General features: G+C 42.4%; 1 protein-coding gene across 14 annotated transcripts in view; it reads left to right on the forward strand.

Moving 5' to 3' along the window:
* LOC111970716 (neuron navigator 1) overlaps nucleotides 1-16,415 on the forward strand; it is a 127,837-nt gene extending 111,422 nt beyond the window's left edge. For 13 of the 14 annotated variants that reach the window (XM_070446004.1, XM_070446027.1, XM_070446005.1 and 10 more), the window contains 13 exons: nucleotides 2,646-2,839; nucleotides 3,530-3,692; nucleotides 3,862-4,036; nucleotides 4,482-4,579; nucleotides 4,701-4,796; nucleotides 5,222-5,390; nucleotides 11,003-11,238; nucleotides 11,537-11,691; nucleotides 11,813-11,884; nucleotides 12,087-12,283; nucleotides 12,622-12,740; nucleotides 12,959-13,168; nucleotides 13,524-16,415. In XM_070446004.1, the coding sequence (XP_070302105.1) occupies nucleotides 2,646-2,839; nucleotides 3,530-3,692; nucleotides 3,862-4,036; nucleotides 4,482-4,579; nucleotides 4,701-4,796; nucleotides 5,222-5,390; nucleotides 11,003-11,238; nucleotides 11,537-11,691; nucleotides 11,813-11,884; nucleotides 12,087-12,283; nucleotides 12,622-12,740; nucleotides 12,959-13,168; nucleotides 13,524-13,613 (1,974 nt within the window). In that variant the 3' untranslated portion in view covers nucleotides 13,614-16,415. The remainder of the gene's footprint in view (nucleotides 1-2,645; nucleotides 2,840-3,529; nucleotides 3,693-3,861; nucleotides 4,037-4,481; nucleotides 4,580-4,700; nucleotides 4,797-5,221; nucleotides 5,391-11,002; nucleotides 11,239-11,536; nucleotides 11,692-11,812; nucleotides 11,885-12,086; nucleotides 12,284-12,621; nucleotides 12,741-12,958; nucleotides 13,169-13,523) is intronic. The other variant, XM_070446015.1, reaches the window with a different exon arrangement.
* Nucleotides 16,416-17,886: the final 1,471 nt, after the last annotated feature.

Here is a 17,886-nt window from a genome sequence, read left to right on the forward strand (position 1 = left end):
CGCTCTTGCTGCTGGTGATTCTCTGATCCACCTCTACGCAGACGACACTATTCTGTATACTTCTGGCCCTTCTTTTGACACTGTGTTAACAACTCTCCAGGCGAGCTTCAATGCCATACAAACTCTCCTTCCGTGGCCTCCAACTGCTCTTAAATACAAGTAAAACCAAATGCATGCTCTTCAACCGATCGCTGCCTGCCCCTGCCCGCCTGTCCAACATCACTACTTTGGACGGTTCTGACTTAGAATATGTGGACAACTACAAATACCTAGGTGTCTGGTTAGACTGTAAACTCTCCTTCCAGACTCACATCAAACATCTCCAATCCAAAGTCAAATCTAGAATTGGCTTCCTATTCCGCAACAAAGCATCCTTACTCATGCTGCCAAACATACCCTTGTAAAACTGACCATCCTACCAATCCTCGACTTCGGTGATGTCATTTACAAAATAGCCTCCAAAACCCTACTCAATAAATTGGATGCAGTCTATCCAGTGCCATCCGTTTTGTCACCAAAGCCCCATATACTACCACCACTGCGACCTGTACACTCTCGTTGGCTGGGCCTCGCTTCATACTGTCGCCAAACCCACTGGTTCCAGGTCATCTACAAGACCCTGCTAGGTAAAGTCCCCCCTTATCTCTGCTCGCTGGTCACCATAGCAGCACCTATCTGTAGCACGCGCTCCAGCAGGTATATCTCTCTAGTCACCCCCAAAACCAATTCTTCTCTTTGGACGCCTCTCCTTCCAGTTCTCTGCTGCCAATGACTGGAACGAACTACAAAAATCTCTGAAATTGGAAACACCTATCTCCCTCACTAGCTTTAAGCACCAGCTGTCAGAGCAGCTCATAGATTACTGCACCTGTACATAACCCATCTACAATTTAGCCCAAACAACTACCTCTTTACCTACTGTATTTATTTTATTAATATTTTTGCTCCTTGCACCCCATTATTTTCTGTCTCTACTTTGCACTTTCTTCCGCTGCAAACCAACCATTCCAGGGTTTTTTTTTAGTTTTATTTACTTGCTGTGTTGTATTCACTTCACCTCCATGGCCTTTATATTTTATTTTATTTATTTATTATTTTATAACATATATTTGTTTGCCTTCACCTCCCTTATCTCACCTCACTTGCTCACATTGTATATAGACTTTATTTTTTTCACTGTATTATTGACTATATGTTTGTTTTACTCCATGTGTAACTATGTGTTGTTGTATTGTGTCGAACTGCTTTGCTTTATCTTGGCCAGGTCGCAATTGTAAATGAGAACGTGTTCTCAATTTGCCTACCTGGTTAAATAAAGGTTAAATAAAATAAAAATAAAAAAATTCCTTGCCCCTCATTGGACAGTGCTCTTCTCTATTCCTTCCCCCTCATGGACAGCGCTCTTCTATTCCTTGCCCCGCATTGGACAGTGCTCCTCTATTCCTTGCCCCTCATTGGACAGCGCTCGTTCTCTATTCCTTCCCCTCATTGGACAGTGCTCTTCTCTTATTCCTTCCCCCTCATTGGACAGTGCTCGTCTCTATTCCTTCCCCCTCATTGGACAGGTGCTCGTCTCTATTCCTTGCCCCTCATTGGACAGTGCTCTTCTCTATTCCTTGCCCCTCATTGGACAGTGCTCGTCTCTATTCCTTGCCCCTCTTTGGACAGTGCTCGTCTCTATTCCTTGCCCCTCTTTGGACAGTGCTCGTTCTCTAATTCCTCCCCCTCATTGGACAGTGCTCTTCTCTATTCCTTCCCCCTCATTGGACAGTGCTCGTCTCTATTCCTTCCCCCTCATTGGACAGTGCTCGTCTCTATTCCTTGCCCCTCTTTGGACCATACTTACAAAGTCTAATGAACATCTCTGTCTCATTACCGGGTGCTAATTTCTACAGTTTCCCTGCAGACTAAGCTGTTAGGTTATTTCCATGTTGTGTGTACTGCAGCCCGTGACTATTGTTGTTTCACTCTGCCAGATTAGCCTTGGGTTCTCACATTGTCCCGCTTCACCTCAGCAGGAACAACAGCAGTATAGGGGTGGCGAGATTTGAGGATTTTGAGGACAATATTGTTTTCCTACTGGTTATATTCAAGTCTAGAAAATCAGAGGCAGTAGTTACTGCTGTGATTTTTGTATTATTTGTAGTTTTTTATAGCATATTAAAACATACAATCTACTTGTAGGGAAGCCGCTCAACATCTACATCACATTAGTGATCTAACAGACTCCCATCCAGAGCGACACACAGAAGCAGGGCCAGGGTCATCGCCCTGCTCAAGGGCAAGTCGACAGATCTCCCACAAGGTCAAAAAACGGGGACCCGAACCCGCAACCTATCTGCCATCGGCCAAAGCTCCCCACCGCCAGGCCAACAGCCCTCCCCCCCAGATCTCCTGCTGTGATATTTTGATGAAGCAAAGGAGTGTGTCTCAAATGGCACCATTTACCCTATATAGTGCACTATGCAGGGAATAGGGTGCCATTTGAGACACATCAAAGAGTACGGGATGGTTACAGGGGTCTGACTGAGGAATTGTTCACTGTGGTTCTCTCTGGGTACTCTATCAGTCTTACAACTTTAATTCTGTTCCAGAAGGGGATCCTCACTCTTTATCTCTGTTATCTATGTACTCCTGTTGTACAGCTGAGGAGTTCCTTCAACAAGGCGTTCAGTAAGAAGGGTTCAAAGCTCTCTGCTTCGTACGCTGACATCGAGGAGATCGCCACTCCAGATTCCTCTGCACCCTCCTCTCCTAAGATCACCATCCACCACGGGGATGGGGACGGGGACAACTCTCCCTCCATGATGAGGTCCTCTGTCTCTGTATCCTCCTCTGGGTAAGGCCTCACACATCCTGATCCCCCTTGGTGCCCCTCTAGTCTGAACCATGTTTCGATTCCATAAAATACATATTTCAAACATTGAGGTGCACCAAATGGTATGTATGTATGAATTTAATGTATCAGTATCTATCTCTCTATCATGTATCAGTATCTATCTCTATTTCATGTATCAGTATCTATCTCTATATCATGTATCAGTATCTATCTCTCTATACAGTATCAGTATCTATCTCTATAGCATGTATCAGTATCTATCTCTATAGCATGTATCAGTATCTATCTCTATACATGTATCAGTATCTATCTCTCTATCATGTATCAGTATCTATCTCTATTTCATGTATCAGTATCTATCTCTATAGTCATGGATCAGTATCTATCTCTATATCATGTATCAGTATCTATCTCTATATCATGTATCAGTATCTATCTCTATAGCATGTATCAGTATCTATCTCTATATCATGTATCAGTATCTATCTCTATAGCATGTACGAATATCTATTTCTATTTCATGTATCAGTATATATCTCTAATTTAATCTATCAGTATCTAGTTCTATTTTATTTATGTGTCTTATTTATCTCCATCAGTTTAATGGAATAGATTAGATATGTGCCACATCAGTTTCAATGGACATGATGCGTCTGTTCAGTGTTTGCATCATGTGTTTTTCTCCCTCAGGCTGTGTGAAGGAGGCGAGGATCCCCCGGAGGATGAGAAGGTTGTGTCTACGCTGCGCTCGGCCCTCTGGGAGAAGGAGAGGAAGCTGACGGACATCCGCCTGGAAGCCCTTAGCTCCGCCCACCAGCTGGAGCAACTGCAGGAGGCCATGAACAACATGCAGGTGTGTGTGTCTGCCTGTGTGTTTTTGTGTTACCTAATGATGTCTACTGTAACGTAGATATGGTTTGACCCCTGACCCTGACCCCATTAGGGCCCTACAGGACTCTCCTCACTAAGTAGCTAGCTGTGTTAGTATCCCCCTTAATCCTACACTGTGTCCCTGCCTGCAGATGACAGTGGAGAACCTGAAGGCAGAGAATGACCAGTTGAAGACAGGTGGTCCCTCAACCTCCACCTCCCAGTCCTCCAGCTTGGCATCACTGGGCACCGCCTCGCCACGTCAATCTGTTGCCATATCTCTGAGCAAGACCTTAAGCATGAGCCTGGGAGAAGGCAGCTCCCCTGGTGAGGGCTGGCGTCAGTAACACAGTAACTAGAGGAACACAGTCACCACTGAACAAGTTTAAGACTGAATGACTTCCATGAATTAGCTTTAATTTTAAATCTGAGAGATAAAAAACTTTAAAAAACTAGAGATAATTATCACAAAACATGTCAGCTAAATAACCCTCCTTAAAGCGTGTATATGAAACCTAACAGTTGTTACAAAACGACCCAACAACCACCCAGGAGTCTATTCACAACCAGTAGTGATCTCACTTCACCTCATTTTAACTGTAAAAATTAACACAAGGACAATGTGTACCCACGTTTATGTGTTTGATATGTTAAAGTAGTCAGGGCAAGCACTCATTAGATTATTCCTTGACTTCTCTTTCTGTTTCCCCCTTTATTTCTCTCTCTCTCTCCATTTCTTTCTTTATCTCTCTGCCTCCCTCTCTCTGAACAGACCTGTTCCAGACAGAAGCCGTCAGTCTCACCTCTCAAAGGGACGACCCACGTGTCAGAGTGGTGGTTCGTGTGGCCAACCTGCGCATCTTCAAAGATGTGAGTATTTTTATTACAATTCATGATGAATGTGCCAGACGTATTCAGTTCAGTAGACCTCTATAATAAGAGTGATGGTTAACCTTTAACCTATCCAGTACTGCTGGTCCTTGTTCAACAGGAGGTGAAACAGCAGGACTTCTTCATCGGTACTGTGAGGGTTAACGGCAGAATGGACTGGCCTATGTTGGATTCGGCTGTCGGCCAGGCTTTTAAGGTGAGTCTCAACAGGCACCTCGACTGACAAAAACCCTGCTCTTCCTTCACAAGTGGCTACATTGTTGCTGTAAATGTACCTTAAAAATGCTAAATGTTTAACCTTCAACGGCAATGCAAAGGTAGGGTGTGGGGTTCTGTGTAGGATCATAATGTCAACAAACAGTAAACACATAAATATGGGAGCACTTTTCTTCTCCATGTCGACATGGTTTTGGCAAGGGTCTGTACTTAACCTTCACATCTTATACTGTAAGTTCTCAGTCTGCTTCCCCCTCCACCACTAATGTTCCCCTCCGCCACTAATGTTCCCCTCCGCCACTAATGTTCCCCTCCGCCACGAATGTACCCCACCACCACGAATGTACCTCACCACCACGAATGTACCTCTCCTCTATTCTCGCTCTCGCTCTCTCCTCCCCCTAGGTGTACATAGCCAAGGTGGACCCCACCTCCAGCCTGGGCCTGTCTACAGACTCTATCTACAGCTATAGTATGAACCACATCAGGAGGGTGCTGGGAGGAGAGTTGCCAGAGAGCCAACCCTCACACTGTGTATCCAAGGGGCCCAGCAGCGTCACTGTTACACTCAAAGGTAACCAGGATTATAATGGTACAATTATCAATAATGGCCTAATCCATTTTAATTCAATCACCATTGTAGAAGTGCTCAAAGTTGACATATTCTGCATACACAACCATACCATGAGACATCCAACGGTTGAGATTGATATAATTTAAAAGCTTACAAACAGGGTTGTCAAACTATTTTATAATACATTTTTATAAAATGTGTCAGTTTTATATCATCTGAGGTTTTGGTATTGTGCCCGACATCGGTTGAGACACAACATGTTCTTGAATACAGGGTGTGTGTCATGTTTTGACTGATATATGTAATAAAATATAAATTTCTACTTTCAAATGGTACAACAAAGATGGTTGGAGGTCCACAGACAATATTGACTTGAATGGGAATATCTGTTGTTTTAAATTGCATTGTCAATCCTCCATAGGAAACCTATTGAAATCATAGTAATATAGATAATAGAATCGAAATGACCATTTAAGTTGACATTCGACGCTGGGTGAACTGGCAGCCATCTTTGTGGTAGTAATTATTTATGATAAGGGTTACATGGAGAAAATTGGACCTCCCTTCATCAAAATATATTTTACCTAAACCTTCCCTGAACTTGTGAAAAAAACAAAACAAGTGACCCTCCCCTATACCCAAAATAATAATTAAAACATAAAGTGGATAGCAGAGAAAATCCTTACCCTCAGCTCTTGGACAGACCAAAGCCTTAGATATGCAGTTTCAGAAACTGTTCTTCGTTCTGTAAGCATTGCAGGAATCTTGATAGCGCACATGGCTGCGGGCCAGAAGGTTGTGGGTTCACAGACAACCGTGAGCAAGAGTAGGGGTGGAAAGATCTCCTTTATAGTAAAAGCATTGGATGAAATTACCATCGTATTTGCAAGTCCGAGAAAAAATAGCCTTTAAACATTTCATACAATTCTACATCATTTTACATAATAGCAGAATATTTTTTAATACCACACACATTACTGAAATGACAGGCTAAGAATGGACAGAGAGATAGGCCTGTGTTCATCTTATCATATTTCTCCAATGCCAAATCAGTGTGTGTTGTTTGCAACTAAACTGTCCCTGTTTCCAAATCATTAAATCTGAGACGTCATTAGGAATCTGAGCATGTTACTTTCCAAAGTCAGGCCTACCTTTCCACTCCAGACAGATTAGACCTACCGACGGTGAAAAATGTAAGCTTTAACTGCTGGCCGCTCTTCTTCTGTGGCTTAACCCAATGAGAAAAGATTACAAGTGTTTCCCTAAAAGCTGTCTGGGTTTAAGCATCTACTGTACTGTACAGAAAGTCAATAGCTTAATCAAATGACAGTGACAGGAATTAGATTACTTCCCAAGCAAAGTCAATTTTTTCTGAATGTCAAAGAAACAAAACAATGATACCACTTCTGCATCGGAGTCACATATTTCCCAGGTATTTTACAGCTTGTTTCTAGTGTAAATCACTGCGGACCAAAGCGCTGTCTTAGATCACTTTATATAATCAAATCTGTTTTATTTTCTTCAATCTTAAGCTAACAATGGGTAGTCCTTTGCTTTTTGCCATTTCTTTTATAAAAGTTAGGCCTATGGCATATCCAGTCATACCCCCTCAATTCAAGTCCTGTTTTGAACTTAACAGCCCTTCATTGACACAGAGGTACAGTAGGCTATTTAAAGAGTTCATGGTGGGTGAGGAATTGACTAAGATAGAAGCCTATAGCCTAATTTCATCTGTCAAACAGGTAGTCTACCTCTTATTTGTTAAATAGGAATGAATAGGCTCCAACACAACGCCCTCTTGTTAGGTCTAATTAAAATGAAGACGGTTTAAATGAATTATGGCTACTTTCAGCACCGTCAGCTGTCTGTTTCTGATTGATTTTGAAGCGGCTGCTGCCTCAAATTTCAGCACCGCAATGTAAGTTAGTCGAATTTGGCTTATTGTGAGGTCAATAACTCTGAAATATATATATATATATCATGGGCAAGAAACATATTGTTTTTATTTATTAAATTATAGTAGTAGCAAGGTGGTAAAGTTGACCTCCGGTCCTCCTCATCTTCACGCTCCCCTTCTCAAACTGAACAGAACATAGGCTATAGGCTAGTCTGTGTGCAAGATATTGCATTTTTTAATCAAACAAATGTTTCTGAATAATTATTTGATTCTCCTCCTGACCTGCCACGGTAGCCCTACAAAGCACAGCCATTGGTTAGGCAGCACAAAACATGTTTTTATCAGGAAGAGCAGAGCAGGCCGGGGCTCAGCGTTGGAGTATCCATTGCAGTGTGTAATGCAGCCTAGATTTATTTACACCATAGCAGCAGCTATCTTAGAAATATAACTTTGCTCTGTGCTTCTCCAGGCATGCTCTTCGTAGCCTATAGCCTGTAGGCTATTGATCATTTGATTAAGACCACACCAAGTAGGCTATGGATCATTTGATTGAGATCACACTAAATAGCCTGTAGGTACACTTGATATTGCACACCCGGCAGATAATCAGAGATGACGGGCGGCATTGGGTACACATCGATATAAACTTAGTGTACAAAACCATGACATAGACTGACCGGGTGAATCCAGGTGAAAGCTATGACCGCTTATTTATGTCACCTGTTAAATCAACAGTAAATCAGTGTAGATGAAGGTGAGGGGACATGTTAAAGAAGGATTTTTAAGCTTTGAGACAATTGAGACATGGATTGTGCATAGGTACCATTCAGAGGGTGAATGGGCAAGACAACATTTTTAAGTGCATTTTAACGGGGTATGGTAGTAGATGCCAGGTGCACCGATTTCAGTGTGTCAAGAACTGCAATGCTGTTGAATTCTATTTCTATGATTGAAATGACACCCACCCTGTATTCAAGAGCACGTTGTGTCTCAACCAATGATGGGCACAAGACAAACACCTTAGATGATGTAAAATGTGAAACAAATGTTTTCAAGAAATTCTAAAGTAGTTTGACAACCCTGTTTCATTTAAATGATATCACACTCAACCATTCATCTTTTCCATTGATGATGTCTCATGGTATGGTGGGAATGGCAAAATGGGTCAACTTTGAGCACCTTTATCTCCTGAAAGTTTTGGCATTCAGGATTCAGGTCCAGGTCTTTCTGACCGCTTCTTGGGCAAACATGTATGGACAGCACAGGAGGCTGCTGAAGGGAGAACAGCTCATAATAATTTACGTAACGGAGCAAATGGAATGGCATCAAACACCTGGAAACCATGTATTTGAATCCATTCCACCTATTCAGCTCCAGTCATTAATATAAGCACGTTCCCACCAACCTGCCGCCGACCGACCTGCCGCCGACCGACCTGCCGCGACCGACCTGCCGCGGATCCGACCTGCCGCCGAACCGGACCTGCCGCCGACCGACTGCCACCGACCGACCTGCCACCGACCGACCTGCCACCGACCGACCTGCCACCGACCGACCTGCCACCGACCGACGTGCCACCGACCGACCTGCCACCGACCGACCTGCCACTCACCTCCCGTGGTGGAAAGTTCTTTTTTTGGTATCAAAAGGGAGGATGTCAAAAAGTGATTGACCTCAAATGGATTTACTCAATGTTTATATTTCTGGGAACAAAACATGATTTATGCATTGGTAGGTAAGAAAAGGGTGCCCTTTATCACTCTGCAACTCTGCAATCTGCAGTTTGTTTCTGGTGAGGAACAATATCCCTCTGAAGGAGAGGGTATTTGTTTATGTACTATTAGCTGATTATCACAGTAGAAGTAATTTTTTTGTGTGTGTGTTTTCTTTGAGCAACGATTTTTTGGTGAACGGCAAATAAATAGCAGCTTGTGCCTAGCCTGTCTTAGATCCATTTGGGGTCAGCAAACAGTCAACAGACTTAATGTTCACCCCACAGGTAATTTCACCACGTTTTAGGTTCTGAGTTCGTCTATCTGGTCTAATGGACATTCACCTCCTTATCTCCTCTCTGGATTTTCTGTCCACTCTTTTCAGATCTCCTGTTATGTTTGGAAGTTTCCCATTCCACTTTCAAAGCATGCCCTTTGTTTCAGAAACCAAACAGTATCCACATCATTCCACACAGAACAATGATGAAAGGGATGTTTTCTTAAGATCCAGAATGATTTATGACCAGGGTGCTCACACTATCCAGACATTTGGACTGCTTGTCATGTTTAATACTAACATGTCATGTTAAATATCAAGTGGGATGGATGTTTCGCTGTGAAGTGTCATAATTCATTTTGTCTGCCTCGTTATCGCCTCAACTCTATCTCCCCCCTGTCTCTGACCCCTGGTACCCTTTAGCGTCAGGGGCTCAGCCTGGGCCAGACTGAGACTGATTTGTGGTGTCTAGCTCTCCCTACCTCTCCCTTATCGCCATGTTCCAGATTACCTTATTATTGAAATAATAGAATGTGTGGCTTCCCTCCGTCCCCCAGGAGACCCAGAGGAAAACATAAACTCAGACAGGCATTTGGCAATTAGATTTTCTTGGACCGATTAGTTTCTTGGAGCACATTTTCCTAGAACAGTGGTGTACATAGATCCATTCCACTATAATCTATATGTATCAGAGCCCATTAGTGATTTTAAACCAATGTCGAGGTGCAGGGGTAGGCAGTCTGTTCCTCCTGGCTAGGAAGGAATGCAGTAGGGATGGGTGGGATAGAAGGAGGGGTTCAGAGAAATATCCTGTTGCAGCTTGTGTGTCAGGCAGCTCAAGCATTTCGACCAGCTGGCCCAGGCCTCAGACACATGTACACACACACACACACACACACACACACACACACACACACACACACACACACACACACACACACACACACACACATATAATACCCTATACATGTGGGGTGGTATGTCACACTGTAGGATGGAGGCATGGGAGGAGGGGAGAAGGAATGAGGGAGGAGGAGAAGGAATGTAGGGGAGAAGGCATGAAGGGGGGGGTGAAAGATAGAGGGAGGAGGAGGGCATTAGGGAGGAGGAGGAGATGTCATGAGGGAGTAGAAGATGTCATGAGGGAGGAGGAGATGTCATGAGGGAGGAGGAGATGTCATGAGGGAGGAGGAGATGTCATGAGGGAGGAGGAGATGTCATGAGGGAGGAGGAGAAGTCATGAGGGAGGAGGAGAAGGCCGGAGGAGAAGGAGGAGCACAGACTACTTGCTTCTGATCTGGGAGTTATTTCAGAACATTATTTCTGCACTCCTAGTTGTTTATGAAGGGTGACGTGACGTGTGATGCGGTAAATCGTTGAGCAGAACATTTTCATTCACATGGATGGACTTCTTGTTTTAACTACAAACATTCAACCTCTTGTTTAGTGTATTCTCTCAATGTTAGGAGAAATGGCTTGATAGTTTGTGTTTCTCTTGAATTACGGTATGTCTCTGTGAGGTCTCTGTGAGCAGCTGAATGGAGGGCTGTTTGGAATGCTGTACACCCAAACAATCGTTGTACCTGTGTTGTCATACACTTTATTTGTTATGTTGCTAGGATGCCAATGCCCATGTTTGTTCTGTTTAATACTGTGTGTTTAAACTAAACAGAAAATAAATATTTATAATGTTAAACTTTTGAACTTTGACCTCTGCGTCCTGCAGGTCTGAAGGAGAAGTGTGTGGACAGCCTGGTGTTTGAGACGCTCATCCCCAAGCCCATGAGCCAACACTACATCAGCCTGCTGCTGAAGCACCGCCGCCTCATCCTGTCTGGGCCCAGCGGCACCGGCAAGACCTACCTCACTTCCCACCTGGCAGAGTACCTGGTGGACCGCAGCGGCCGAGACCTCACCGACGGCATCGTGGTCACCTTCAACATGCACCGCCAGTCATGCAAGGTGGGGACAGGACAGTGTGTATCATACACACGCCAACAGGGTTCCTCACTCCTAGTTCTAGAGAGGAGCTATAGGATGTGCAGGGTTTTGTTTAAGCCCAGTACTAGTAACTGACCTGACCCAGCACATTATGAACTAATCATTTAGGCTATCACTAATCATCAGATGTGTTATTGCTGGGCTGGTACAAAAGCCTGTACACCTTACAGCTCAGGAGTATTAGAAAACAGTCAACTGTCATTGGGTTTGTGATTTAACACCATAGCATGACTTCTTTCGCTCCCGTACCTTTCAACAGGATCTCCAACTCTACCTGTCCAACCTGGCCAATCAGATCGATCGGGAAACCAGCACAGCTGAAATCCCATTGGTGGTTATCCTGGATGATATACATGATGCCACTTCCATCAGTGAGCTTGTCAATGGGGCCCTCACCTGCAAATACCACAAATGGTGAGCGGACTAACACACTGAACAGAAGCTGAAATGGAACCTTTTATCAAACATCTATAGCGCCATTTATGGTACATTTATGTTTCTAGTCTGATCTGTGATGATTCTGTGTCTATTTCAGTCCTTACATCATTGGAACTACCAACCAACCAGTGAAGATGACCCCCAACCATGGCCTGCACCTCAGCTTCAGGTAATTGAACAGACAAATCATGTTTTTGTTATTGTTTTGACCCAGTCTTAAAACACCTCATTGAAGGCTATATCCCTGCCATGAATCTATGCTTTGATAGATATTTAAATTGGGATAAACGTCTAATGTTATAGGTACATTAAATAATGTGCCTTAGGATACGTACCGCATGACCTGACCTTTGACCCTCCCTGACCCCCAGGATGGTGACCTTCTCCAATAACGTGGAGCCAGCCAATGGCTTCCTGGTGCGTTACCTGCATAGGAAGTTGATGGAGGCGGAGGACGAGAGGAGCCTGTCCAACGAGGACCTCCTCAGGGTGCTGGACTGGGTACCCAAGCTGTGGTACCACCTGCACACCTTCCTGGAGAAACACAGCACCTCTGACTTCCTCATCGGTAGGAAAACATTCTGTTTTACGGGAGAAATAATACAGGAATATTAAGTTAGGTCACACTTAATTTGGATAGTCCTCTATGGATGGTCTACAGGTCTAAATCTATATATTATCCAAATCAAGTGATGCCTAAAGTTAGTTAGATATTGGAGATCTGTCTGTAGCTTGTGGTCACAGACTGTGTTTGATTGGATGTGGTCATTGAAAGATATCTTTAATAGATTTATTCTCTCTTTTATTTCCTCTCTGTCTCTCTGTGTCTGTATCTCTCTCTCTCTCTCTCTCTTTTTCTCTATCTCTCTCTTTCTCTGTCTCTCTCTTCTCTCTCCGTCTCTCTAGGCCCATGCTTCTTCCTGTCCTGTCCTGTGACTGTGGAGGAGTTCCGCTCCTGGTTCATTGACCTGTGGAACCTCTCCATTATCCCCTACCTGCAGGAAGGAGCCAAGGATGGCATTAAGGTCAGACAGATTTTACTATCCTGGTAGATCAATTATAGCCTGGTCCCAGATCTGTGCTGTATTGCCAATTCCTATTGTCATTGCCACGTCAAACATTTAGCGTAACGGCACAACCAGATCTGGGACCAGGCAAGATGAATTACAAGTTTGTCCTGGAGAAATGTGGATAGGACAGTGGTTGGGTCAGTGTATGACGGTGTTGTGGCTTTGTGCCACAGGTGCATGGTCAGAAGGCAGTGTGGGAGGACCCAGTGGAGTGGGTGAGGGGCACCCTACCCTGGCCCTCAGCCCAACAGGACCAGGCCAAGCTGTTCCACCTGCCTCCCCCCAGCATGACCTCTGGAGGCCCCGGCCAGCCCAGCGAGGCCTCAGCCAGGCCTCTTAATAAGGAGACCCCACCCAGCTCCATGGACACCCTGGACCCTCTGGTGAGACACTCTGGGGGTAGGCAACTGTGGTCATGGAGGTACCACAGTGTGTGTAGGATTTGGTTGTAGTCCAGAAACGATACACCTGATTCACCTAATAGTGGTCAAATTTAAGGAGCATTATTTGTTGATTAGTTGAGTCTGGTGAATACAACACGAGCAGGGCTGGAACAAAACCCTGAAACACACTGTGGGGCGCCTGTTTCCCAGCCCTGCTGTAAGGCCTTCTCTGTGTCGCAATTCTATTACTGTATGTGCTTGGAAGGTATCGTTGTCACCATACTGAACGTAGTGTAGAGTTAAGTTGAAATGATTCACCTGTTCTGACTCTTCTCTCCTCTGTCTTTTGATTCAGATGGCCATGTTGTTAAAGTTGCAAGAGGCAGCCAACTACATTGAATCTCCGGACAGAGAAACAATGGACCCCAGCCTCCCTACACTTTGAACATCAACTTCAACTGTAGACTCAAAACCTAGCACTTCAAATAGCCCTACATTTTTTCCCCTATGTGAGCTTCAGTGTATAATATTCAGGAACAAAAACTTTCCAATATAGTTTTCTGCTAATTTTGTAACTTATCTTGAACCTTAGCAAAAAACAATCATACTCCATATGGTTGATTGATTGAGAAGCCGTTTTGTTTTGTTATGTTGTTTTTAAACTTTATTCAATCATGCCAAGTCATTCCAAAAGACATTATAGCGATGTTTAGATATTCTATCTCTGTCGATTTTTCTTGAACTAGAGATTATATTCACAGTATAAAGTCTCTCTCTCTTTACAGAAGACGTATCTCTATCACTTCTGCCCTCAATAGAAACAGGTGCTAATTATCTAGATAATAAGTATTACTCTTTAGAAATTCATCCTCATCTCTCATTGGTCTAAGCAGGTGATTCTTCCAACAGCATATTTAAAAGACAAAAAAGCACATTCTTGCTTATCCACTTTTGCTCAACAACAGCAACATGGCCTGCAATGTGCCTGTAAAATCAAGTCAGTTTGAAACCTGTTTTGGGCTTATTGGAAAGAGTATGACGGCATGTTGTTGGCATGTCAGGTTGTATAGTCCTGGTCCTGAATACATATCTATCTATCACTCTTTGAAGGCCAAATCTTAGACATATGCAACTCTTATACATAACTAGGTGAACTGTTTTGACTCTGTGCTCTAACAAACTGAATGCCTTAATACATATATTCCTGATGGTCACCTCGAGATGGACAGCAGTATTCAATCGTGGTGCTTTGCTTTCATAACCATCGCCTCAGAGTAGAGTAGTGCGAGGACATTCTCTTGTCCCTCCCTCACATGGTTCTGGGGTCACATGGTTCCGGGGTGATTTTAAAGGTCATCTAACTATATTTGACAGATAACAATATGTTGCAGGTAGGGTAGATGGTGATGATCAGGGTTTCTTTGTCAAGTGAGAAAATAGAGGGTTGAACAGAGCAGAACACAGACACATGATTATTTCCTATGGTTAATATCTTTCATTATCATTCACGGCAAAATCTGTGCAAAATTACAAACGCTGTCATACTCATTACTAAAACAGGGGGAAAAATAATCAGTACATACTAATCTCAGCTTCTGTGGTACTATTTCATCGGTTTGTTGCAGGCAGCATACATTATATTTATTTGACTGAACATATATTTCAAATCTAACTACCTGTTTTGAAGAAATAAGGCCATGACAGTACTACTTTCATATAAATCAGGTATTACTAAGAAAGTTATTTTGTATGAATAATGCTTGAGCAACTGCTATTTGCTTATAGCTTAGATATTTCTCAACTTCTATTTTTAAGATGGTGAGGTATCATCTAATATATTCCACGCAATTATCCAATATAGTTACTGTGCTCAATTCTTTATGTAGATATTGATTTCAGTTTTATCTACACTAGTTGCATGGTGCAAATATCTTATATGCTGAACCAAATATTTTACTGTAATCTTGCATATTGACTGTCTGGTTAGGGGTCAGAGCATAAAAGTGCTTAAAAGAATTAACATGTAGATATTTTCCTCAATGTGTTGGCCATGTAACATTGCAGATCATTTAGGTGCTTTTGAATGTAGCCTTTTTACAAAGCTACTGTCTCATTCCTTGCAAAAAAACATGTCTTTAGACCTACACCAAGATGGGTGAGTGAACGGATGAGTTCTCTGTTGCACCCCACAAACCATTGTAATCAGACACAGGTTAACAATCTTACATCTAATGTAGCTGCCAATGGTGCTGTTCACTTTTTGACTGGTAATATTGCTTTGCTCATCTTCAGTTTAGTTAATGACCATTCAGACACAGCATAAAATGGATGAAAAATCTATTTGCTCATCAGCAATGATCAAGGGCCATTTCCCAGTTCAGAGTCATACATATAGGAAGATAAACGTATCAAAATAAGATATAAAAAAATGAAATTGTAAAGTAGAGTGGGTTACATTAGTGTTTTCGACTGATGCTGAAACAATGTAGGAGAATGTCTGTGCTTTGGTCTCTCCACACTAATGATGTATAATCTCTTGATCATAAGTCACCTGTATATAAACTGTGAAATGAATGTTCAATCGCTTTCTTTGTACAATGGTTATCACAACAGAAAGAAATGTTGCAAACTACTAAAGGTCATTATTAAGCAAAGTGGAACTAAACCACCATGAATACGTTAAAACATGGTATTTTTTTGTTTTGCTTTTGCATCAAACTGTTAATCAAATCAATGACATCAAACTATTATTAAGTCCAAAGTCCATCTGATGACAACAAACTGTTAATGAGTCCAAAGTCCATCTGATGACATCAAACTGTTAATGAGTCCAAAGTCCATCTGATGACATCAAACTATTATTGAGTCCAAAGTCCATCTGATGACATCAAACTATGAATGACTTGAAGTAAATGGCTTTTGCTTCCCTGTGTGGTCACATTATTGCAGGTTTGCGTTTTGTGTTATGAATCTTGTTCTGGTGGCAGCTCTGCAGAGTGGTTACTAGCTAGCACAGCCACAAAGTCATTAACTCTAATGTTAAACCTAGCCTCTAACATTAACCACACTACTAACCTAATGTCCTAACCCTAACCTTGATAAATTACATCCAAAAGGTATTTTTTATTTGTACATTCATTTTTATGATGTAGCCAATTTTGACTCTGCAGCTGGCCCATCTAGTGGAAGTCTCTCAGTTCTGGCACAAAGACAAGACTCATCCCAATAAATGTCAACCTGACACATTTTTACAAGTTGAAAGAAATCTGTGATGACTCATATGTGGGGAAAATGCCCCTTTGGCTTATCCGTTTCACAATGACACCATGAGACCCATCTGGACCTTCTATAATCTTAATAATTAGCCTCGTTAACTTAAACAAAACTATCATGTAGGCTCCCAATTTGCCATTGTACAAACACTGCATTGTTTTACTCTTCAGAAGAGTATGAGAGTATAGTATACCCTGTATCTATGTCTGCAGGTAAACATATGCCATTATGTTTGTTCTTCATCTCACTCACTGGTCGTTGTGGCTGTTGCTCTGTAGTGGCTGTTGCTCTGTAGTGGCTGTTGCTCTGTAGTGGCTGTTGCTCTGTAGTGGCTGTTGCTCTGTAGTGGCTGTGCTCTGTAGTGGCTGTTGCTTGTAGTGGCTGTTGCTCTGTAGTGGCTGTTTGCTCTGTAGTGGCTGTTGCTCTGTAGTGGCTGTTGCTCTGTAGTGGCTGTTGCTCTGTAGTGGCTGTTGCTCTGTAGTGGCTGTTGCTCTGTAGTGGCTGTGCTGTGTGTTTGATAACAATCTTGTGTATCAGGACTATGCAGCAACTTTTACTGGTTTTGGCAATCAGAAGAAAAAAATGTTTTAAATTTGTTTTGAAAGCTAACAGGCACAGGTTACTTCTGATTTGCATTGCCCCAGTCTTGCAGTAAGTTGGACCAAATGATATGTTACCAGACACGCTTGACTATGCCTTAATGTGAATTGTGATGCAAGTGTTGCATTATGAGAGAGAATGAGTATGTGACCTTCAAAAATGGAAGGGATGCCTTGTGTTATGAGTAGACTAACTATGTGAAGGTTGTTAGAATATGTGTGATGAAATCATTGGTCCACAAGACACCACTTGACTTAATTGGAAGTGGTAGGACCTCTGCTTTAGATCACTGGGCTATACCTTTGTGGCACACAGAAAATCTGGATTTGAACATAGGTCGGTCAAGAGGAATATGACAGCGTAAGCCTAGGTTCTAGAGGTTCTACAGCTTGTTGTCAAAACGGATTAGGCCCTAATTGCAGTTCGGCACAATTTAACTATTATCCAAGAACAAAGTTCATAGTTCAAAATAAAAACTAGATTTTCAAAAAATCGAAGATAAATCAATATTTCAATATAATCAGGTTCCTCGTAAAAACTTAACGAATATGAATTTATTCAATGTATTATTGCCACTTGATGAAGGCCAATACAGGTTGCTGAATAGTCATAATTATTTTGCAAAGCTTGTTATTGAATCAAAATAAAAATGGTAATAATGGTCTCTAATGTCATTGACGTGCAATTGTGATGGATTTCTAAATGTTGTACATGAGTGTGTGAACAGAACATGTAATAGCATTACGTTATTGTTAGGGGTTCACTATATAGATTAAGCTTTTCCTTTTTAATACGCTGATATTTGAGATTTCTTTTTCTAATGAATCCTTTGTAAATCTCATTGA

This window comes from Salvelinus sp. IW2-2015, linkage group LG1 (assembly GCF_002910315.2).
Source record: "Salvelinus sp. IW2-2015 linkage group LG1, ASM291031v2, whole genome shotgun sequence".
Classification (NCBI taxonomy): Eukaryota; Metazoa; Chordata; class Actinopteri; order Salmoniformes; family Salmonidae; genus Salvelinus; species Salvelinus sp. IW2-2015.